We start from the raw sequence: 24,085 nt of genomic DNA on the forward strand, positions 1-24,085 counted from the left end.
AGTTTTATGTGCTCTAAAACCTTGCTACATGAACCTGGCCCTCAGATCAGCAGCATGGGCCCCGAGAGCCCACATTAGAAATATAGATTCTCAGGCCCTATCCCAAATTCTGAATCAGAATCTGCGTTTTTAACAAGGTCTCCAGGTGATCTGTAGGTACATTAAAGTTTGAGAAACATTTTTCTCACCAGTGGCATACAAGGAAGAGGGCCCATTTTATCATACCCTTGCCATACCCTTACCATACCCTTGCCACCCTATGTTCATTTTTAAAATCTTTGCCATGTGAGCCTGGGTGGCTCAGTCAGTTAGTGTCTGACTTGGGCTCAGGTCATGATCTCACGGTTCGTGGGTTCGAGCCCCACGTCAGGCTCTGTGCTGACAGCTCAGAGCCTGGGGCCTGCTTCAGATTCTGTGTCTCCCTCTCTCTCTGCCCCCTCCCCACTTGAACTCCCTCTCTCTCTCAAAAATAAATAAAAATTAAAAGAATAAAAATAATAAAACAAAATCTTTGCCATGTATATATAAAATTTTTTCGGGGCTCCTGGCTGGCTCAGTCAGTAGAGCACGCAACTCTTGATCTCAGAGTTATAAGTTTGAGTCCCATATTGGGTATAGAGATTGCTTAAAAATAAAATCTTAAAAAAAATTTTTTTCCTCCAATACTAGGAACATTTTTATTAGAAAGGTAACCACTAAATTTATTAATGGGAAGAGATTTTAAAGTTTATGCAGAAATGTAGTTTGTCTACATACATGTCTTTGGTCTTTGTGTCGAATCATTGATTTCTCTGGGTTAACTCCAGATTCTAAGTTAATTGTTTCTATCATAAGATCAGACTGTGCTTATTGTAACATTCAATTTAAAGTCAACTTCTAGATTTCCTTTTAATCCTATTTTCATGTTGCCTTCTACTTAGCTAATAAAAGCTGACACTTTAGAAAGATTACAGAAACTTCTATCACTATTCTTCCTGATTCACTTTAAGAGTAATTTTTTTCGTTCTTTTCATCTGATATAATGAAAACAAGTTATTTTTCCTTTATTTGAGATAATTTTTTCTGGAAAAAAATTTTTTTTAATGTTTATTTTGAGAGACAGAGAACGAGCAGGGGAGGAACAGAGGGAGAGGGAGACACAGAATCCGAAGCAGGCTCCAGGCTCTGAGCTGGACTCAGAGCTGGACTCAGACACAAAGCCTGACGCGGGGCTCAAACCCACGGACCGTGAGATCATGACCTAAGCCGAAGTCAGTTCTTCAACCGACTGAGCCATCCAGGTGCCCCTGGAATTTTTAAATAATATTTTACTTCAGTGGCTTGTATGTACTACTACATTAGATTTAGCTAATTAAAAAAATTTTTTTAATGTTTTATTTATTTTTGAGAGAGAGACAGAGACAGAGTATGAGTTGGGGAGGGGCAGAGAGACAGAATCCAGGAAGCAAGAGCCTGACATGGGGCTCGAACCCATGAACCACGAGATCATGACCTGAGGCAAAGTCAGACACTTAAACAACTGAGCCACCCAGGCGCCCCTAGATCTAGCTAATTTTTAATAAACTCCTTTCATCTTATATATTAGTAGCTGCTTTCATGGGGGTACAATTGTTTGCTTAAGACATATGGGCTCTTATTGCTGAGCTTTTCCTATGACTTTTCTGAGTTTCATTTATCTTTTAAAGCTCTCCTTTTATTTCTAGTTACTGTAAACACTGTAATTTTATGTGAAAATTTTCCTTTGGTCTTTAAACAATAAGTGTTCACTGCCAACATTAATATTCTCCATCTTTTATATTATTAGCATGTCTTCAATTACTTGAACCACTTTCATATAATGTCCATTTGACAGTAACTACTGAGCATGTACTATGTACCAGGCCCTGGGTATACATATAGTGATGGATAAGAAAGATATAACCCATACTATCTAGAGGGAAGGCAGATAAGTATTCAAAAGCTAACTGTAGGGGCACCTGGGTGGCTCAGTCAGTTGAGTGTCCCACTCTTGATTTCAGCTCAGGTCATGGAATCAAGCCCCACATTGGGTTCTGTGCTGAGTATGGAGTCTGCTTGGGATATTCTCTCTCCCTCTCTCTCTCTCTCTCTCTCTCTCTCTCTCTCAAATTTTTTTTTAAAAAAAAGGTAACTGTAGTGCAAAGTCATCAGTGCTGAGAGAAACAGCCCAGGATGCAAGAGAGGAGTACGTGACTCAGACCTAGAAGGTCAAGGGAGGCCTCAGCAGGCAAGTGATGCCCAAGGCAAGACCTAAAGGACAAGTAGAAAGGAAAAATAGGAGTTAATCTGAAGAAATGAGTGGGAGTAAAGTACATCCTAGACTGAAGAAACAGCATGTGTAAAAACCCAGAGGTCAAAAAAAAGCTCTGGGTTTTCAAGCTTCTTAAAGAAATTCATGCTGCCTAGGCTGTAGAATACAAAGTGGACAGTTGTGTAGGAGATGAATTTGGTGATGTAGAAGCCAGAGCTCTGTAAGCCATACTAAGGAAGTGAGAGCAATAGTGAATTGAGAGCAGCAAGGAGACCAACATGATCAAATTTGCTTTGGGCAATGACTGTGGTATAGACAGTGAGTTGGAATAAAGACTGGAGGTAGAAATACCACTTGGGAGGCCACTGCAGGATCCTAAGCGAGAGAGAGAGAGGTCTAGACTGTAATAGTGGCAGAGTAGATGGAGAGAAATACAAAGAACTGACTAGATTTACTAGTTTTTTGGATCCTACAGGGTAACATGGAAGAGAAGGCGATAAAAGAAGGATCAGGGATATGTCAGGTCTTGGGCTTGAACAACTGGGTGAATCATGGAGTCGTTTCCTAAGATTGGAAATACAGCGGGAGGAAGGTATGGGAGGATAGATGATGAGTTCAGTTTTGGACCTTTAACTTAACATATTTATAGAAATTTCAGGTTGGGATTCCATGAGGCAATTAGACAAATGGGTCTGAAATTTGGAAAAGAGATCTGAGTCGGATCCATAAACTGGGAATTATTAGCATCATCGATGGTAAATTGTGGCCAATAAGATCAGAGAGACTGCCCGGGACAATGTCCAGAGTGAAAAGACAGCCCAAGACAGAACCTTGAGTAATACCAGTGCCATCTTTAAGAGAGAGAGACAGGAAAAAGACCCCACCAAGGACTGTGTAAAAGAGGGGCCAAAAATGACAAGTGCCATTCCCTCCTTCTCTTTGTCATGTCTGCTTTTGTTCCTACAAGCTATCCTGTCTTGACATTTCCTGTTAAGTCGCCCAGAAGAAACCCTCTTACACCTCTTCCTCTAGGTGTGTGCATTTGTAACAAACTCCTCGCACTCTGTCACCTTTATTCTCTCACTCCTACTCAATATACACATTCCCACCAGTGTGTTTTACCCTGCTTCCAGGCCATGTGGCCTTCCTTCTGTTGTCCTTCCTGGTTGCCTCACCCAGCATTTCAGTCACTAGTCATTATTCAGATAAAGATCAAATCACAGTTGTAGCCTTGAACTGAGCCCTCATCATGCTAAAACAGGAGACACATTTAAACATGATACTGACCCTTAAGATTCTTAAAAGTTTATAAAACACTACAGCCTAAGCCTAACATGTATGTTAGCAACATCTGGAAAATCTTCTTTAAATCATAAGCATAATTAATATATTAAAATCTAAATTTCTGGTTTAAATACTAATCTATATCTGTTTTTTAAAGGATTAATTTAAATATTCCCAGTGAAGTTACTACTTATATTTAATATGAAATTACTTACGTTGTTCTTCTAAAGTCTTTCTGAAGTGTAGGGTATTCTGGCATCTTTCTAATATCTTCCCAATCTTTATCTTACAAAAAAATATCAAATATTGTTATAGAAAATAATGTTACTTCTATCAAAAATCTATTTTAGCTTAAAAATATACATAAAAATACTCAAAATATGCTTTTGAAAAGGAATTATTTTGAAATATGACTCAAATATTATTTTGAGAAGAAAAATAAATTACCTGCAGGAAACCCCATGACACTAAATATCCGATCTAGTTGATCATGATGAAAGGGATTGCTTGTTTTTATATCTTCCTGACGACAGTGAAAAATAGGTTCTGAAGTCAACAATTCAGCAAATATGCAACCTATTGCCCATATATCTATGAAAGAAGAAGTGTTTGCACACATTTATTATATTTCTTGGGTTATAACTCCTAGGTATAATCATAACCTACATGTAAAAATACTTTTCAGTGATGAAATATACAAAGTATGATAACTATATTAAGAAAACATATATATGACATGAAATAGCTGTATCATCATGTAACAGATTGAAAGCCAAATAAAAAACATTTACTTGTAAATTTCCGAATGAAGATACACTTGGGAAACTCAATTTAGCAAGCAAGGAATTTACATTTAGGCAAAGCCTTTCTAACCACTATTAACAATGTAGTCAGTGAAGCATTCAATTGATAATCTAATACAGGGTATAAAATTCATGACCTGGTAGACTAAGACAATATCATCATCAGGTATATAGTGATTCATTCCTTTAAATCAATTAACTGCATAATGATAGAGCATAATTTCTGATTTAGGAGTCTAGACAAGCAGGACAGACCATATAAAATGATTTGCCAAAAACTTAACTTTTGTTTGAAAGACTACCAACTTCAGTTTTTCCAACAAATTGTAAGGTCTAGAAGCTAATAAATACAAGTATATATGGGTACAGCATGACATCAGGAGAGAAGTTATTTGAACATAATCACTTGGATTAAGCTGTTCCATTGCTCCAATATTCCAGGAGAAAGTTAGGCATCTTTAAAAGTTTTACTAACCATTTCAAATCACCAGTTTTAGATTATTCTATTTGGATTTTACACATTGAAAAATTGTAATTTAGATTCTAAGACTATAATATTATATTTACAGTGCTTTGCCAAATGTCCAAGTGAATTTTTATAAGATATATATTCACATTTGCCCACTTAAATAAATGCTATGTCGTATTTTTTTTTAAATAATAATGCACAGACCACAGTATAGGATAGAAAAGCACAGTGTTTAGTAGCCTACTAAATGTGGGAATCACATTCTGTAGACAAGCTAATTAAGAAAAAAGTCTAATTATAGCCATTAGCTAGAATTAACATTGGTATGTTATTTCATAAAACAAATTGCTAAATGAAAAAAAAAAACACAGTGTAATGTCTCACTCCATTCAGGAACAGTTTCCTTTCACATAAGTTAGCCTTTTGGATAATGGAAACAAATCACTTCAACACCCATTTTTTATCACACCATTACCTGCCATCTTAAGAGGTTATAAAATATCATTTACTCTTTCTTAATGACTCAGAAGGGTCATCATCATCATAAGCACCCATCATGAAAGAGTAGAGTAATAACTCTTCAGTGTCTACTATTAAATTCTTTTCTCTCTCCCACATCATGTTGTTGTCACTCTTGCCTCTGACAGAGCTGCCTCTGACAGTCCCATCTCTCTTCCTGCTGGCTGCCTCTACTATGCAGTCGGCTGGGACTAGTACTGCATGTTTCTGGTCATGCCAATTTCTGGTCTGCCTTCCATTTAAAGGACAGGAGCCAGGATCTAGATCTCCTGAGAACTGCTAAGAGAAGGAACCTCAGAGTAGCAGGTAATGTTAAATTTTACGGTTTCTTGCCTATTAGCTTCTAATTTTAAATGGTCATCTGGTTCCTGTATCATCTATACCCATTTCTCAGCTCTCAGATCTCAAGACTGTTCCTCCCTCCTTCCTTCCCTCCCTTTACACACACACACACACACACACACACACACACACACACACACACACACACACGCTGTCATTCCCCAGCCCCCCTAAATGTCACTCCATAAAACTTCACTGATATCAAATCACCGAACTCTTTTTTTTTATACACTCTGAATAGAAATAATACTCATTTCTGACATGAACCAGCTATGGAGAAGAGTAAGAATAAGTGAATGGCTATGTATTTATTCTATGCATTTATAATGTCTGCTAGGAATATATTTCAAGCCTAAAAATAACTTATTTGGGGAATATTCTTTCTCTGGGTCTTCTTTCCTAGTGTCTATCCAGAAGGGATAACTGCAACTTAACTAAAATTGAAAATCAGTGATTATATTTTTATCTTTATCTGTAAGTTGTAAACTGATTTAAACTTAATTTCAGTTGTCCTTACCCTGAGGAAATAGGAAATACAGTGGATTTCTAATTCATACTAAGTTAGCTTTACTTCCCCAAAAGATATCTAGTTTTATCTCAATGGTAGAAGAGCTAATCAGAAAATATTCACAGAACTGTGCTTCTCAACGTCCAGGCTGTCAAAGTGTGTGGACCATGTGCAACAGAACCATTTAACGGCACGTACTACATATGGGACTTACTGCCACAGATTGGCTCTATCAGAATCTCTGAGAGTGGGACAGGCTTTGGTGGGAAGTCACTTAGTTTAACAGAAGGTTTTGGCTGAATCTGCCTTTTCTTACTGGAAATCTCCCTTGTAGATCTAGACTGCGAGCTTGGTAAGAGCCCAGCGCATGTCGATTTCTACTGTGAGTACATCCCCTACTTGCTGCCCTGCGTTCTGGGTTATCTCATCATCAGTTCTGTGCTGAGGCACCAACCTGGTGCTGCTCAACTAACATGCCTCTTTCTCTGGCGTCTCTTCAGTCTCCTGCTATCCCCCGGTGCCTTCTGAGATTGTCTAAGAGACTTTACTGCTCTGGATTGAGAGATCTAAGAGAAAAAGCAAACGCAATTCTCAAAGTTTCAAAGACACAGCTCCTCAGTAAAAATCACTCACTGGAATGTAAGTAGAGTCAGGTTCTGATTTTAACCCCTCATTCTGAGAGCCCTCTATTCCTTCCGTCTGCTTGTGCAGTTCTGAATTTTTCACAGACAGCTGACCCTGTCCGTGGCTGAGAGCGTGGCCTCGGTAGCCTCTGAACGCAGCCTCACTGTGGGCTCAGCTGCTGGTGGAAGGGTCTAAGGTCGGTCTCAGACTCCTCTACTGTCAAACACTCACGGGATTTTTCACTAAGTGAACAAAATCTTTCGGCAATATTTACAAAGTATTACAAGATTCCAGCCCCTTGCTAGTGTCACCATACCTGGACAAAGTATATATATGCTCGGCGTCTCAGTTTTGCAGAAATCAGACCTGATGAATGAGGACATCACTATATTTTATTTTTGTTTCTCCTTTTACCCACGTATAGGTTAGTTATCTATCGAATCTTTTCCAACATGGGAGCTTCCTTTGTAGTTCTTTGCATGTTACCAGGTTTTTCAGAAGTTTAACAGAGAAAGGTTTGTGCTCATCTGTTTTTAATAATTTCGTATTTTTGGTGCCTTTATTAAATAGAACTCAACAAATGCAGCTAAATGTAGTCAAAACTGGTATCAGTCTAATACCAGTAAACAGAAAATTCTACACAAGGAAAATTTCAAGAAATACACGCGGGAGATTTCGGCACCTTATAGAACTAGCCCATCATAGTGACAGTACTACCCACCTCTTCTCTTTTCACCTCGTTTCGAGAAATCTCTAGGTTTGAGTACAGCTCCCTCTTCCTGACTCCCTCAATTCGTAGCTGGGCCCAGAGAGGACACTGTAGTCATCAGGTAGCAAAACCCTTGTCTGTTCTGGAGCAGACTTTAAATCCTACAGAGAGTGTGTTTATAACAGGTTTTCTTACTCCATTTTTTCTCTTGGCAAAATGGCAAGAGGCTGAGCACAGCTAACCTACCCAGACTCTTATTTCCTCCTGTAATGGAGAAACTGCTACTCTGATCAGCGTCATGGTGGGAGAGAAAAATTAGTCACGTTACTTCTTGTTTAGGAAAGGACGGACGGACTGACTTTCCCCCAGTAGAAGGGCCTTTTGCCAACACCACACTATTCTTGTTTTCTGTTTTTCTTTTTGTGGAGAAAACAATTCTAGAAATCTCTCCAGTTCTTCTGATCAATGGTAGGTAAGTGCAAAATAAAACTTGTATGCTATCATTTCCATGGCAATTCAACAGGATCAGATAACTCTATTCTCTAAAAGAAAATGTTTTCTCCTTTTACAAGAACCATATTCTCCTACACGGTGAAAAATCCTAATCTACCAGAATATAAAATGCAGGAATAGAGACGATAATAGGACTTTTACAAAGAGATATAAAGCGGTTTTTACAAAGCAGCTTCATAATTATTATACCATTTGGTATTTATGATAATTTGATGCTAAGATAGTAAATCATTTTAGACTAACTTACCAATGGCCTTTGTATAATGTCTTGCACCAAGCAGAAGTTCTGGAGCCCGATACCAAAAAGTCACAACTACTGGATCCAAATCTGCTAGTGGCTTTAGAGGAGAATTGAACAATCTGGCAAAACCCATGTCCGCTAAAAAATGAAATAAGTTAATATAAAACTCAGTCTGGCATGCTACTAGAACCATGCAAGGTTGATGACAACAGCCACTATTGAAGACAATAACTTTATAAAGCAATCCTTTTATTCCTTTTCAACCAGGGGTCTGCACCAGGCACCAGATCCCCCCTTCTGAGTAGATATTATTATCGTGCCTATTTTACTGATAAAGAAACTGAGGCCTAAAGATATTCTGACTTGCCCAAGGCCACAGAGCTAGTAAATACAGAGTCATAATTAGAATCCAGGTCTGACTTCAGATCCCTGGCTTTCAGAGACATAATATTCTTAAATGTTTTTTTCAACTGAAACAGTCTAAAAATTTCCATGGTTAATTATGACCTCTGGACGCCTCTGCATCTAAACACTGACTACATCTGAGTGTGGCGTGAGCTGGAATTGGCTCGTGGATGCATGAGAGCCAGTTTGTACACATTTCTCCCCAACACTGAGTTGAGTGATGCCATGCGACTTGAAATTGGCTATTGTGGGAATATTTACATCATAGAAAACAACAAACACTACACACTGGGGATTTTTTCCACCCAGGGAGCCATTGTTAGATAATTACTAGCACATCATATACATGTTTCCAGGAAAATGTACACAATATGTACGAGGTAATTTGTTATAATTTGTTATAATTCAGGGTGTAACAAAGGTCTATGCCAAAGCTAACTGAGTTAAATATTAGAGGTGTACACAAGTAGTAAAAAGAATATTTATTACTATAATAAGTTCCTGGGTGTCTGGCTGGCTCAGTCGGGAGAGCATGTGACTCTTGATCTTGGGGTTGTGAATTTGATCCCCAGGCTGGGTGTAGAGATTACTTAAAAATAAAATGAAAAAAAAACAATCTACCATATAATAAGTCCTTGAGACTATCTAATTTTCTTAAGATTTAATAAATAACAAATACCTTTCATTTATCAAGTACTTCAGAATTACAGATGGTTTTCACATATATCATGTATGACTTCATCTAATCCTCATGCTGGTTTAATAAGTATTTTGTTCCCCACCTCTGAGATGAAGAATCTAAAGTCCAAGGCAGTTAAGTGACTTTCCCAAGGTCACAGGGATAGTGGTAAAAATGCTAGTATTCAAACAAACCATGTTATAACTTAGCAGCTATATTCTTAATCATTGATCTGACATCCAATAGATTATACATATGACAATCACATATCACAGAGGTCAAATCACAAGAATGAAAAACCTCCGTAATTTGAAATATGTAATGTACACAGTATATTTTGCAGTATATTTTGACTGTATAAGGGGTCCCAATGAACTATGTAATAGCACATTAAGGTTTAATGTACTGTTTAATCATTTAATCTAAAACTACATGCTATAACATACATTAAAATTTTAATTTACAGCGATTTTGTTTCTTTAGAATTTGAATATTTTACAAGGCTTTCTGAGAATGCTTTGGAGAACACAGGTCATAAAAAATAAGGCTATCCAAGGAAGCCTGTGCTGATGCCTACTGTTTCCTAACTAAATTTCCCCCATAGCAAAGACATTCAAAATCTTTCTACCAATATTACGCCTACTTCAAAGCACTGCTTTATGTATTTAATACATGCTGATTGTTGCTGATGGCAAAGTAATGTGATGAAATGTTTCACCCATTGAAAAGTATGTTATTTTTAAGTAAAAGCTGAAGCCAGTATTTCTCCCTTTATTCCCTGCCTTCTTAGTTTTATATAAGCCTCATCTATTCAATGTCAGATGAAATCAAGTCCAAAGGAAACCATAAACATTCTTAAAAATAATTCCTGTCTATTATTTGAACTTTAAAGGAGTTTCAAACCATTTCTCAAATAATCACCAATGTGGACAAAAGGTAACTAACCTAAACATTCCTAACAGCTGTTTTCCTAAAATTAGGTATGAGTGAAACCGTTCCATTCAACAGATTGCAGTGATAAAATTCTGGTGTGAGTGCTAATGAGACAGTATCAGATGAAGAAAAGCAGGAAAACCATGGTGTCTGCCACCAAGGAACTGACATGAAGGTGAGGTGACAAAATACACAGAGTAGATAAAAACAGAAGTGCTGTAAGACTAAAGGTGAGTTACCACTGGCTTCTATTAGACTCTAAGTCCTATGAGGGGAGGGCATGTATCTCCTTCATGGCTCTATGTGGAACACTGGTAAACATATGTGGAAGTGGGCCAAACTGAACATGGAACTTGAGCTGGATTCTCAAGGGTGAATCACTGAACAGTAAAAGGGGCAGGAAGCATTTCAGGTAAGACCTGAAGTCTTCAGGTTGCTGGGGAGGGGGAGGCTTAGGCACAGGGAAGGGCACGGTGCATTTCTCATTTGACTGTGCTTTTCTTTTCACTCAAAAAAGGACTCTGTGGGGCGCCTGGGTGGCTCAGTCGGTTGGGCGTCTGACTTCGGCTCAGGTCACGATTTCGGGGTCCGTGAGTTCGAGCCCCACGTCAGGCTCTGGGCTGATGGCTCAGAGCCTGGAGCCTGCTTCCGATTCTGTGTCTCCCTCTCTCTCTGCCCCTCCCCCGTTCATGCTCTGTCTCTCTCTGTCTCAAAAATAAACGTTAAAAAAAAAAAATTTAAAAAAAGGACTGTGTTAAAGTGTTAAGCACAGGCATCAGAGCATTACTAAGTTTTAAAAAGTAATGTGCTATTACCACAAAAATTAAAAGCAATTTAATCAACTAAATTGTTTTCTAGACTCTGGTATTACTTCTTGCTTACTTTTAACCCTGATTGTATTCCAAATGGTGAATAGAATTACAATCCTAAAACTCTGAACCAACTGGCCTGGCTAGAATACAGAATTTCGGGTGAGGAGTACTAGAGATATCTGGGAGTAGTAAGAGGAAGACAGAAAGTGCGAGGGACCAGGATAGAGGGGATGGCTGGTACAAACGAGGGGAGAGTACAAGATGACAATGATGAATTTGGTTTGAAACAATGGAGCAGAGGTTGCCAGCAGCACATCCAAATTAAGGTAAAGATTCTGGCTAGGGGGAGAGAAGAGAATGAGACTCAGATCTTAGAATGATTTTTACAGAATCCAAGATTTTTAGGCCACACTCATCAATTCCTTAAAGTAGCAATTGTAGAGGGAGGCCACGCCCCGGCCTCCTTGGGCATCTGACAAGGTTAACAGGAGTAGAAGCCAATAATAAATAAAATGCAGAAGTAAGAGCAAAAGTGGTAAGTAGAAAAACAGAATTATGTGATGTCACGTAGACCAAGGAAAAAGACAGTCTCAAGGCCAGACTGGTCAGAAGAACAAATGACTAAGGCAATAAAGGAAAACTGTGACTAAATACAGGCCACTAGATCTGATGAGACAGAGGTCATAGGTGACCTTTTTGGAGAGCAGTTTCGATAGAGGGACAGAATTAGAGGACAGATTAGGGTGAGTGGAACCAGTGGGTGAACATCGTATGTTCTAGCAATAGAGGAACAAGGAGGGGAAATTGAATGAATAGTAAAGAAAACGAAATGGATATGAGAAGATTTATTTTAGAATTGGAAAAGGATTATGAAGGTTTAAAGGTGAAGAGGAGAAACTGGGGAAGCAGACAGTGGAGACACTGCAGTGTGAGAGTTTAAGTACAATGGGAAGCTATTTAGAAGCTAGGGGGACCCCACATAGGTAGGACTCGGGAGGGGACAGTCACTCTTTCTCTGAGACCGTTTCAAAGGCAGCACTGTGCCGACAAAAAGTGGTCAGTGAGGGTACAGCAGACAGCTTTGATATGGCTGGGCAGCAACATTTGTAGGGAAAGAGACTTGGGACTTGAGAGGCTGAGTAAGCCACAACCTCTCTAAAGTCAGCTCTCCTTCTCTGGAACATCCACCTTACAGGGTGGTTGTATAAAGTGAGGGAACATATGAAAGCATTTATGACACAGGGTAGTAAACTAATTATTTCACTGTCTGTCACAGGGAGGGACTGCCCTTTACCACCCTTTCCCTTTCACCAATGTCTAGCAAAAAGTAGGTCCTCAAATGCCTACAAGGAAAAGAGTGCGAGCGTGAAACAGAAAAAAGTGAGGAGTGGTAGAGAGGGGTGGGGAGGGAAGCAAAACGGAAGTGGGGGGGAAGGAAAGCAGCTACTTGGTTCTTAGTGACCATCAACAACATTTTTTATGACTCTGAATCTCAGTAAACTTAGCATAGAGGTTGAAAGGAAAGGAATTTGGTTTATAACCAACCAAATTTGGTTTATAACCAACCGAGGAGGACGCTTGGGTGTAGTAGGACAGAATGGATGTGCAATAGGTCAAGTTAGCACAATTCTGCATCACCCCTAGCATGACATATCCTAACACCAAAGAAAGCAGGTTGATGAAACAATATTTATTTTAAAATCCTTCTGAAAACCATTGGAACATTTAATAAATGCAATTTCTATTACAAAAAAAAATTAGAATGAAGCATTTCTTCACCTCATTCTCTTCCCAAATACGTCAGAGGTATAAATGATGCCAATTTCTTCTAGAACGATCTTCAGGGTTGCAAAGGGAATCTTAATAAATGGGAAGGACTCCTGTGGGTGCCTTAATCTAAGACCACCACATAAGAGGGTTTATAGACATGTATATTTCATTTGGAAAAAATATGTTGGTACCTGGCACAGGCATGCAGGGGGCGGGGGCAAGGTATGTGGGAAGATGTGTGTGTTGTTAGGTCAGGTGGGAGAGATGCCTTCAGGGAAAGAACACTGGTGAAGCTGAGACAAAAGCAAGACTTAGAAGGGCAGCTGTGCAGGAGAGCAACCACGGCATAAACACGTGCTTGGGTACTGTATGAGAATGAAATTTTTGTGGGCTTGCTTGCCTCAGCTTACTTGGGGAAGAAACCTGAGGAGTTTTATCAACTATCTACCTACACCTCCCGACATATTTTCTAAAAACATGACGAGGAAGTCATTTTAAAATTAACTGCTTAAATTAGAGTCTTAAAAAGGGGAAACCATCTTTGCAGTCATTTCAGTTTCTTCATAAATCATTTGAGAAATAATTACCTACCTATTTTGACTCTCCCCCTTTCAGGACCTTCTCCCATTACTAGGATATTTGCTGGTTTCTAGGAATAAAAATAGAGCATTCAAATTACTATGTTTATTCTTTTGACATGCTCTAAAATGGAGAAAAGTTCTTAAAATATGAAAATATCACTTCTGTATTTTCATCAAAACCATAATACAATATTAAATACCCTCTATAAAGTTAAAGCATTTGACATACTTGAAGTTAGCACTAACCTTCTATAAACATCTTTGCTTTGAAAACATTTATTTTCAAAATTATACAAATAATTACAAAGAAGTTGAAGCTATCATTTCTGTTTACCCCACAGCAGTCACAAGTGATGTATTTTTTTTAAAAACCTACACATATTATAACTGTCCACTTGCTGCCCACAAGAAACAGTTTTTGTGGTTGAAAAATGTTTTGTAAAATTTCAAACCACAGTATAATTACCTTCATTTAAATGAATTCAATGAAATATTCCTTGCTAAATATTTCTTAACTACTATAGGAAAACATGATCAACATTCAACAGACTCCATTCATATCCATATGCATTTCAGCTGTAGTTCATGCAAAAGTGCAAAATTCCAAATATAATTTCAAGATGTAGGAAAATAAAAATCAAGGCTAATACAGAACTGTATAAAGAAAAGAACAGATTGCAAATATATCCATTGCTTTTAAGTCATCCTCATTTGTAGATATTTGGAAACAGAGAACTATGGAAATAGGCTTTTGGGCAAGTCAGTCTCCTCTGTAAACTATCAAGAGAGAAAATTTCGGATTCATTTATTCAATCAATGAACATATTTTTGTGTCTTAGGGACAAAAAACATATTGACAATCAAGAGGAAAAACAAGCACATGATGAATTAAATCCCTAGCCTCCAGATGCTCTTTACGTAAGTAGAAAGAAAAAAACAGAAGCTTTGTATAATATTAGAAGCTAATGCTACGTGTGAGTTATAGAAAGGACTGATGTCTTGGGTTAGAGGTTAAACCAGATTACTTTTAGATCCCTTCCAATTTGCTGGCTCTTTTTTAAGTTTCAATGAAAACAATTAGCACTAAAAAAAAAAAAAAAAGTTCAAAGGAGGAAGTGACAACTAGAGTTTCCACTGTTGAGGGAAATGTTCATTGGAGGTGAGGCAAGGGTGGTGTCCATTATCCAGATCCTGAAAAATGAACAGGAACTGGCATGTCAGGGTAGAAGAAGGACAAGGGCAGTGGAGGAGGTGAAAAGGCTATGAACAAGGTAGGCTTAGGAGACAGTAACCCAGACAGAACTCTGGACAGAAACCAGAGGACCCATGTTGGGGGTAGCAAAATTAACCTAGACTCTGGATAGTCTTAAATGCCAGGTGAAGTAATCTGATCTTTAAATGGCAGGCTGTGAGATCCCAGGAGAGGGGGAGCTATCAGAACTAGGTATAAGATAATAAAGGCTTTGTCCAAGGCCTTATAAGCTGAAATGGAGAGGGAGTTATGGAGCTGAGTAACATTTTAAAGGAGAAATTAACAGGACTTTGTGACTAGTTGAAGTCAGAAGACTAAGACAAAGGGTGATACAAATTTCAGCAAGGTTTTGAGTTTCTGCAACTAAAAGAATGATGGTGCCTTTATTGTGGAACAGTTATGAGAGGTACTGGTTAGGGAGGGGGAACAATGTGAGATCCCTAAGTCATACTATTCAGAAGAGGATTTGAAAATTATTGTCACTGGAGTATGATGACTGAAGACACAAGACAAAATTAGTTTATCGCAGCAGAAAGAGAAAATAGCATCAGTCGAAACCCAGAGCTTCAAGATTCAAGTTTGATAATGATTTATCAAAGATCCATTATAGATAAAACACTATACTGCAGACCTTCAGGAAATAAAGAGAAATAAAACATGAAGCTCAAGACTTCAAAGAGCTTCAAAAATCTAATAAGGAAAGAAAGACAAACTGCTTTTTAGAATACAAGGCAGGTTATGAAAAGTACCAAAACAGCAAAAGAAAATGTCAGGAATGAATGATTCTTCTCAGTGAATATCAGGATAGACTTTAGGAAAAAGACTTTGGATGAATGAAGGATGACTAAGATTCTGATGGGCCTAAATGAAAGAATGACTTTTCAGGCTCTGAGAACTCTGGAAGTAAGGGCACAGTCACATAAAAATAGAGACGTGGCATACTGGGAGAACCTGCACTAGAGCATAGGATGCTGGAAAGGGGCACCTGGGTGGCTCAGTCAGTTAAGCATCTGACTTCGGCTCAGGTCATGATCTCGCGGTCCGTGAGTTCGAGCCCCGCGTCGGGCTCTGTGCTGGCAGCTCAGAGCCTGGAGCCTGTTTCAAATTCTGTGTCTCCCTCTCTCTCTGACCCTCCCCCGTTCATGCTCTGTCTCTGTCTCTGTCTCAAAAATAAATAATTTAAAAAAAAAATAAGACTGGAAACTACATTGGGAACAAAATGCCACATTAAAGAAACTGGAATTGATTCTATAGGCTAAGCCAAGACAGGATGGTGAGATAATCAGATTTATATTTAGGAAAAAAACTGGTAGCAATGTGAAGGCTGAATTGGAAAGGGTGGATGGGTCACAAAGCAGAGACAGAAACCAATAGTCTAGGGAAAAGTAAGGGCACCCTAAATTGTGACAATGGTCATGGGGGAACATATAAGAGCATTTTAAGGTAAAAGTTCAAGACTTGGGATTGCTTTTTTATACCACCCTCTCCACCCTCCATAGTCATGCATTCAACAAATATTGATTAAGCATATTCTATCTATCAGGCTAGCTGCTAGAGATGCAGCAGTAAAAATCCATCCAGGAAAAATCCTTGCCCTCATGGAGCTTACATTCTAGTGGAAACAGAAGGGCAATAAATAAACAAATGTACACTATATCAGATATTGGAAAAGAAACCAAGGAGAATACAAGAGATTTCCACATCTGATATTATGGCCGACTAGGTGCTCTAGGGGACCCTGCCATTACAGAATCATATGCTGCATAAGAAACCTCCCTTAAAGGATTCCCTGATCTCACAAGAGGTCAGGGATTATCTACAACTCCAAGTGCCGGCCCAAATAATGTATCCTTGTGGCTAGAGACTAAAGGAAAGTCAGGATGGGCCTAAGAACAGATGCCAACAACACTTCAATGGGGATACTGAATCATGGGCCACCAGCAAAGTAAGAAAGCTGAGCCTGCGACCACAAAGTCAGCTAAGACTCTCAAATGGACTAAAATAAGCCTAGATACTACCAGTAGAAGCAAAAGCAAACTCTCTCTGGAGGAAAAACTTCTTAATTTAGGCCTAAGGACTAAAACAAAACAGTTTCCTGCTAAAAGCAGATTATTTCCATTTTGAATTAGAAACAAAATCCATTCCCACACTATTTACGAGAGATCCACCTAAGCACAAGGGCCATAAAACCTGAAATGAAAGGCTATTAAAAGGTGTATCAGGCAAACTGCTAAGAGTTAGATCAACTATTAGTAATGTCAGATGGAATAGCTTTTAAGATAAAAGCATTATTAGGAATACAGATGGTCACCATATAATGATACAAGGTTCAATTCACCAGGAAGAGGCAACATTCCTAAACTTGCCATGGACTTGAAATATATATAAAGCAAAAGTTGATATAACTTCAGGGAAGGAAGAGAACAATGATAATGTGAAGATATAGACCATCCAGAAGACACAGTTAACAAGGTTCATCTAGTGGGCATATACACAACTTTTTATTCAATAATTAGAGAATACACATTTTTCTCAAAGACACATGGAACGTTTACAAATGCTGATCACATACTAGCAAGTCTCAAGAAATTTCAAGGAATTGCTATCAAACAGTCTATGTTCTCTGACTACAATGCAATGAAGTTAAAAGTCAATCACCAAAGTATAAATTTAAAACTCCATATATTTGGAAATGTAAAAATACTTCTATTGTGGGTGGCTCAGTCGGTTAAGCATCCGACTTCGGCTTGGGTCATGATCTCAGGGTTCACAGGTTCGAGCTCTGCATCGGGCTCTGTGCTGACAGCTCAGAGCCTTGAGCCTGCTTCGGATTCTGTGTGTGTGTCTCTCTCTGCCCCTCCCCCGCTCGTGCTCTGTCTCTCTCTCTCTCTCTCTCTCTCTCTCTCTCTGTCAAAAATAAATAAACTAAAACAACAACAACAACAACAACTTCTATTGTGTGTCAACTATACTTCAATTAAAAAAAAAGAAAGAAAGGAAGATGGCGACGTAGGAGGACGCTGGGCTCACCGCGCGTCCTGCTGATCACTTAGATTCCACCTACACCTGCCTAAATAACCCAGAAAACCGCCAGAGGATTAGCAGAACGGAGTCTCCAGAGCCAAGCGCAGACAAGAGGCCCACGGAAGAGGGTAGGAAGGGCGGCGAGGCGGTGCGCGCTCCACGGACTGGTGGGAGGGAGCCGGGGCGGAGGGGCAGCTCGCCGGCCAAGCAGAGCCCCCAAGTCAGGCTGGCAAAAGCGGAGGGGCCGGACGGACTGTGTTCCGACAGCAAGCGCGACTTAGCGTCTGGGAGGTCATAAGTTAACAGCTCTGCTCGGAAAGCAGGAAGGCTGGAGGACAAAGGGAGGGAGAGCTGCTGAGCCCCCGGAACGGCAGAGCTCAGCTTGGCGGGGAACAAAGGCGCTCGCCAGCGCCATCTCCCCCGCCCATCCCCCAGCCAAAATCCCAAAGAGAACCAGTTCCTGCCAGGGAACTTGCTCGCTCCGCGCAAACACCCAACTCTGTGCTTCTGCGGAGCCAAACCTCCGGCAGCGGATCTGACTCCCTCCCGCTGCCACAGGGCCCCTCCTGAAGTGGATCACCTAAGGAGAAGCGAGCTAAGCCTGCCCCTCCTGCCCCCGTGCACCTTGCCTACCCACCCCAGCTAATACGCCAGATCCCCAGCACCACAAGCCTGGCAGTGTGCAAGTAGCCCAGACGGGCCACGCCACCCCACAGTGAATCCCGCCCCTAGGAGAGGGGAAGAGAAGGCACACACCAGTCTGACTGTGGCCCCAGCGGTGGGCTGGGGGCAGATATCAGGTCGGACTGCGGCCCCGCCCACCAACTCCAGTTATACACCACAGCACAGGGGAAGTGCCCTGCGGGTCATCACCACTCCAGGGACTATCCAAAATGACCAAAAGGAAGAATTCCCCTCAGAAGAATCTCCAGGAAATAACAACAGCTAATGAATTGATCAAAAAGGATTTAAATAATATAACAGAAAGTGAATTTAGAATAATAGTCATAAAATTAATCGCTGGGCTTGAAAACAGTATACAGGACAGCAGAGAATCTCTTGCCACAGAGATCAAGGGACTAAGGAACAGTCACGAGGAGCTGAAAAACGCTTTAAACGAAATGCAAAACAAAATGGAAACCATGACGGCTCGGATTGAAGAGGCAGAGGAGAGAATAGGTGAACTAGAAGATAAAGTTATGGAGAAAGAGGAAGCTGAAAGAAAGAGAGATAAAAAAATCCAGGAGTATGAGGGGAAAATTAGAGAACTAAGTGATACACTAAAAAGAAATAATATACGCATAATTGGTATCCCAGAGGAGGAAGAGAGAGGGAAAGGTGCTGAAGGGGTACTTGAAGAAATTATAGCTGAGAACTTCCCTGAACTGGGGAAGGAAAAAGGCATTGAAATCCAAGAGGCACAGAGAACTCCCTTCAGACGTAACTTGAATCAATCTTCTGCACGACATATCAGTGAAACTGGCAAAATACAAGGATAAAGAGAAAATTCTGAAAGCAGCGAGGGATAAACGTGCCCTCACATATAAAGGGAGACCTATAAGACTCGTGACTGATCTCTCCTTTGAAACTTGGCAGGCCAGAAAGGCTTGGCACGATATCTTCAGTGTGCTAAACAGAAAAAATATGCAGCCGAGAATCCTTTATCCAGCAAGTCTGTCATTTAGAATAGAAGGAGAGATAAAGGTCTTCCCAAACAAACAAAAACTGAAGGAATTTGTCACCACGAAACCAGCCCTACAAGAGATCCTAAGGGGGATCCTGTGAGACAAAGTACCAGAGACATCACTACAAGCATAAAACATACAGACATCACAATGACTCTAAACCCGTATCCTTCTATAATAACACTGAATGTAAATGGATTAAATGCGCCAACCAAAAGACATAGGGTATCAGAATGGATAAAAAAAAACAAGACCCATCTATTTGCTGTCTACAAGAGACTCATTTTAGATCTGAGGACACCTTTAGATTGAGAGTGAGGGGATGGAGAACTATTTATCATGCTACTGGAAGCCAAAAGAAAGCTGGAGTAGCCATACTTATATCAGACAAACTAGACTTTAAATTAAAGGCTGTAACAAGAGATGAAGAAGGGCATTATATAATAATTACAGGGTCTAACCATCAGGAAGAGCTAACAATTATAAATGTCTATGCACCGAATACCAGAGCCCCCCAGATATATAAAACAATTACTCATAAACATAAGCAACCTTATTGATAAGAATGTGGTCATTGCAGGGGACTTTAACACCCCACTTACAGAAATGGATAGATCATCTAGACACACAGTCAATAAAGAAACAAGGGCCCTGAATGATACATTGGATCAGATGGACTTGACAGATATATTTAGAACTCTGCATCCCAAAGCAACAGAATATACTTTCTTCTCGAGTGCACATGGAACATTCTCCAAGATAGATCATATACTGGGTCACAAAACAGCCCTTCATAAGTTTACAAGAATTGAAATTATACCATGCATACTTTCAGACCACAATGCTATGAAGCTTGAAATCAACCACAGGAAAAAATCTGGAAAACCTCCAAAAGCATGGAGGTTAAAGAACACCCTACTAACGAATGAGTGGGTCAACCAGGCAATTAGAGAAGAAATTAAAAAATATATGGAAACAAACAAAAATGAAAATACAACAATCCAAACACTTTGGGACGCAGCGAAGGCAGTCCTGAGAGGAAAATACATTGCAATCCAGGCCTATCTCAAGAAACAAGAAAAATCCCAAATACAAAATCTAACAGCACACCTAAAGGAAATAGAAGCAGAACAGCAAAGGCAGCCTAAACCCAGCAGAAGAAGAGAAATAATAAAGATCAGAGCAGAAAGAAACAATATAGAATCTAAAAAAACGGTAGAGCAGATCAACGAAACCAAGAGTTGGTTTTTTGAAAAAATAAACAAAATTGACAAACCTCTAGCCAGGCTTCTCAAAAAGAAAAGGGAGATGACCCAAATAGATAAAATCATGAATGAAAATGGAATTAATACAACCAATCCCTCAGAGATACAAACAATTATCAGGGAATACTATGAAAAATTATATGCCAACAAATTGGACAACCTGGAAGAAATGGACAAATTCCTAAACACCCACACTCTTCCAAAACTCAATCAGGAGGAAATAGAAAGCTTGAACAGACCCATAACCAGCGAAGAAATTGAATCGGTTATCAAAAATCTCCCAACAAATAAGAGTCCAGGACCAGATGGCTTCCCAGGGGAGTTCTACCAGACGTTTAAAGCAGAGATAATACCTATCCTTCTCAAGCTATTCCAAGAAATAGAAAGGGAAGGAAAACTTCCAGACTCATTCTATGAAGCCAGTATTACTTTGATTCCTAAACCAGACAGAGACCCAGTAAAAAAAGAGAACTACAGGCCAATATCTCTGATGAATATGGATGCAAAAATTCTCAGTAAGATACTAGCAAATCGAATTCAACAGCATATAAAAAGAATTATTCACCATGATCAAGTGGGATTCATTCCTGGGATGCAGGGCTGGTTCAACATTCGCAAATCGATCAACGTGATACATCACATTAACAACAAAAAAGAGAAGAACCATATGATCCTGTCAATCGATGCAGAAAAGGCCTTTGACAAAATCCAGCACCTTTTCTTAATAAAAACCCTGGAGAAAGTCGGGATAGAAGGAACATACTTAAAGATCATAAAAGCCATTTATGAAAAGCCCACAGCTAACATCATCCTCAACGGGGAAAAACTGAGAACTTTTTCCCTGAGATCAGGAACACGACAGGGATGCCCACTCTCACCGCTGTTGTTTAATATAGTGCTGGAAGTTCTAGCATCAGCAATCAGACAACAAAAGGAAATCAAAGGCATCAAAATTGGCAAAGATGAAGTCAAGCTTTCGCTTTTTGCAGATGACATGATATTATACATGGAAAATCTGACAGACTCCACCAAAAGTCTGCTAGAACTGATACATGAATTCAGCAAAGTTGCAGGATACAAAATCAATGTACAGAAATCAGTTGCATTCTTATACACTAACAATGAAGCAACAGAAAGACAAATAAAGAAGCTGATCCCATTCACAATTGCACCAAGAAGCATAAAATACCTAGGAATAAATCTAACCAAAGATGTAAAAGATCTGTATGCTGAAAACTATAGAAAGCTAATGCAGGTAATTGAAGAAGATATAAAGAAATGGAAAGACATTCCCTGCTCATGGACTGGAAGAATAAATATTGTCAAAATGTCAATACTACCCAAAGCTATCTACACATTCAATGCAATCCCAATCAAAATTGCACCAGCATTCTTCTCGAAACTAGAACAAGCAATCCTAAAATTCATATGGAACCACAAAAGGCCCCGAATAGCCAAAGTAATTTTGAAGAAGAAGACCAAAGCAGGAGGCATCACAATCCCAGACTTTAGCCTCTACTACAAAGCTGTCATCATCAAGACAGCATGGTATTGGCACAAAAACAGACACATAGACCAATGGAATAGAATAGAAACCCCAGAACTAGACCCACAAACATATGGCCAACTCATCTTTGACAAAGCAGGAAAGAACATCCAATGGAAAAAAGACAGTCTCTTTAACAAATGGTGCTGGGAGAACTGGACAGCAACATGCAGAAGGTTGAAACTAGACCACTTTCTCACACCATTCACAAAAATAAACTCAAAATGGATAAAGGACCTGAATGTGAGACAGGAAACCATCAAAACCTTAGAGGAGAAAGCAGGAAAAGACCTCTCTGACCTCAGCCGTAGCAATCTCTTACTCGACACATCCCCAAAGGCAAGGGAATTAAAAGCAAAAGTGAATTACTGGGACCTTATGAAGATAAAAAGCTTCTGCACAGCAAAGGAAACAACCAACAAAACTAAAAGGCAACCAACGGAATGGGAAAAGATATTTGCAAATGACACATCGGACAAAGGGCTAGTATCCAAAATCTATAAAGAGCTCATCAAACTCCACACCCGAAAAACAAATAACCCAGTGAAGAAATGGGCAGAAAACATGAATAGACACTTCTCTAAAAAAGACATCCGGATGGCCAACAGGCACATGAAAAGATGTTCAACGTCACTCCTTATCAGGGAAATACAAATCAAAACCACACTCAGATACCACCTCACGCCAGTCAGAGTGGCCAAAATGAAGAAATCAGGAGACTATAGATGCTGGAGAGGATGTGGAGAAACGGGAACCCTCTTGCACTGTTGGTGGGAATGCAAATTGGTGCAGCCGCTCTGGAAAGCAGCGTGGAGGTTCCTCAGAAAATTAAAAATAGACCTACCCTATGACCCGGCAATAGCACTGCTAGGAATTTATCCAAGGGATACAGGAGTACTGATGCATAGGGGCACTTGTACCCCAATGTTTATAGCAGCACTCTCAACAATAGCCAAATTATGGAAAGAGCCTAAATGTCCATCAACTGATGAATGGATAAAGAAATTGTGGTTTATATACACAATGGAATACTACGTGGCAATGAGAAAAAATGAAATATGGCCTTTTGTAGCAACATGGATGGAACTGGAGAGTGTGATGCTAAGTGAAATAAGCCATACAGAGAAAGACAGATACCATATGGTTTCACTCTTATGTGGATCCTGAGAAACGTAACAGAAACCCATGGGGGAGGGGAAGGAGAAAAAAAACAAAAAAAAAAAGAGGTTAGAGTGGGAGAGAACCGAAGCATAAGAGACTGTTAAAAACTGAGAACAAACTGAGGGTTGATGGGGGGTGGGAGGGAGGGCAGGGTGGGTGATGGGTATTGAGGAGGGCACCTTTTGGGATGAGCACTGGGTCTTGTATGGAAACCAATTTGACAGTAAATTTCATATATTAAAACAAACAAACAAACAAAAAAAAAACAATACAATTATAACAACTGAAAAGCATCACCACCAAAAAAAAAAAAAAAAAGAAAGAAAGAAAGAAAGAAAAAGAATCAAGGCAGTAGCATTTAGACTGGTGGCCACTGTATTCTTCACAGCCATTACCCCATAGGACAAACAGTGCAACTTAATTAAGAATATCCTTGATGAAAGAGTAAAAAATATTAAGTTAATTAAATCTCAAACCTTGAGTATACATGTCCTTTTAATACTCTGATGAGATGTATACATAAACCATTTCTGTTGCACTATGAAGCCAACAGTTGTCTAGAAGAAAAAGGAGTTGTGCAGTTGTATGCTGACTAGTTGTTTCTCACTAAATATTTTTGTTTTATTAAATATAGTTATATTTTTAAAGATTTTACTTACTAATTATTTCATTAAAATTTTTTTAATGTTTA

General features: G+C 39.4%; 1 protein-coding gene and 1 long non-coding RNA gene across 9 annotated transcripts in view; one reads left to right on the forward strand and one right to left on the reverse strand.

The window, feature by feature from the left end:
* Positions 1–24,085, reverse strand: part of CDK19 (cyclin dependent kinase 19) — a 195,454-nt gene that overhangs the window by 16,384 nt on the left and 154,985 nt on the right. For all 8 annotated transcript variants that reach the window (XM_058734974.1, XM_058734968.1, XM_058734971.1 and 5 more), the window contains 4 exons: positions 13,472–13,529; positions 8,288–8,419; positions 4,001–4,144; positions 3,769–3,838 (listed from right to left, as the gene is read on the reverse strand). In XM_058734974.1, the coding sequence (XP_058590957.1) occupies positions 3,769–3,838; positions 4,001–4,144; positions 8,288–8,419; positions 13,472–13,529 (404 nt within the window). The remainder of the gene's footprint in view (positions 1–3,768; positions 3,839–4,000; positions 4,145–8,287; positions 8,420–13,471; positions 13,530–24,085) is intronic.
* Positions 9,005–10,529, forward strand: LOC131514689 (uncharacterized). The gene is made up of 2 exons (XR_009263207.1): positions 9,005–9,066; positions 10,346–10,529. It is a non-coding gene; the product is annotated as an uncharacterized LOC131514689 (long non-coding RNA).

This window comes from Neofelis nebulosa, chromosome 6 (assembly GCF_028018385.1).
Source record: "Neofelis nebulosa isolate mNeoNeb1 chromosome 6, mNeoNeb1.pri, whole genome shotgun sequence".
NCBI classification, from domain to species: Eukaryota; Metazoa; Chordata; class Mammalia; order Carnivora; family Felidae; genus Neofelis; species Neofelis nebulosa.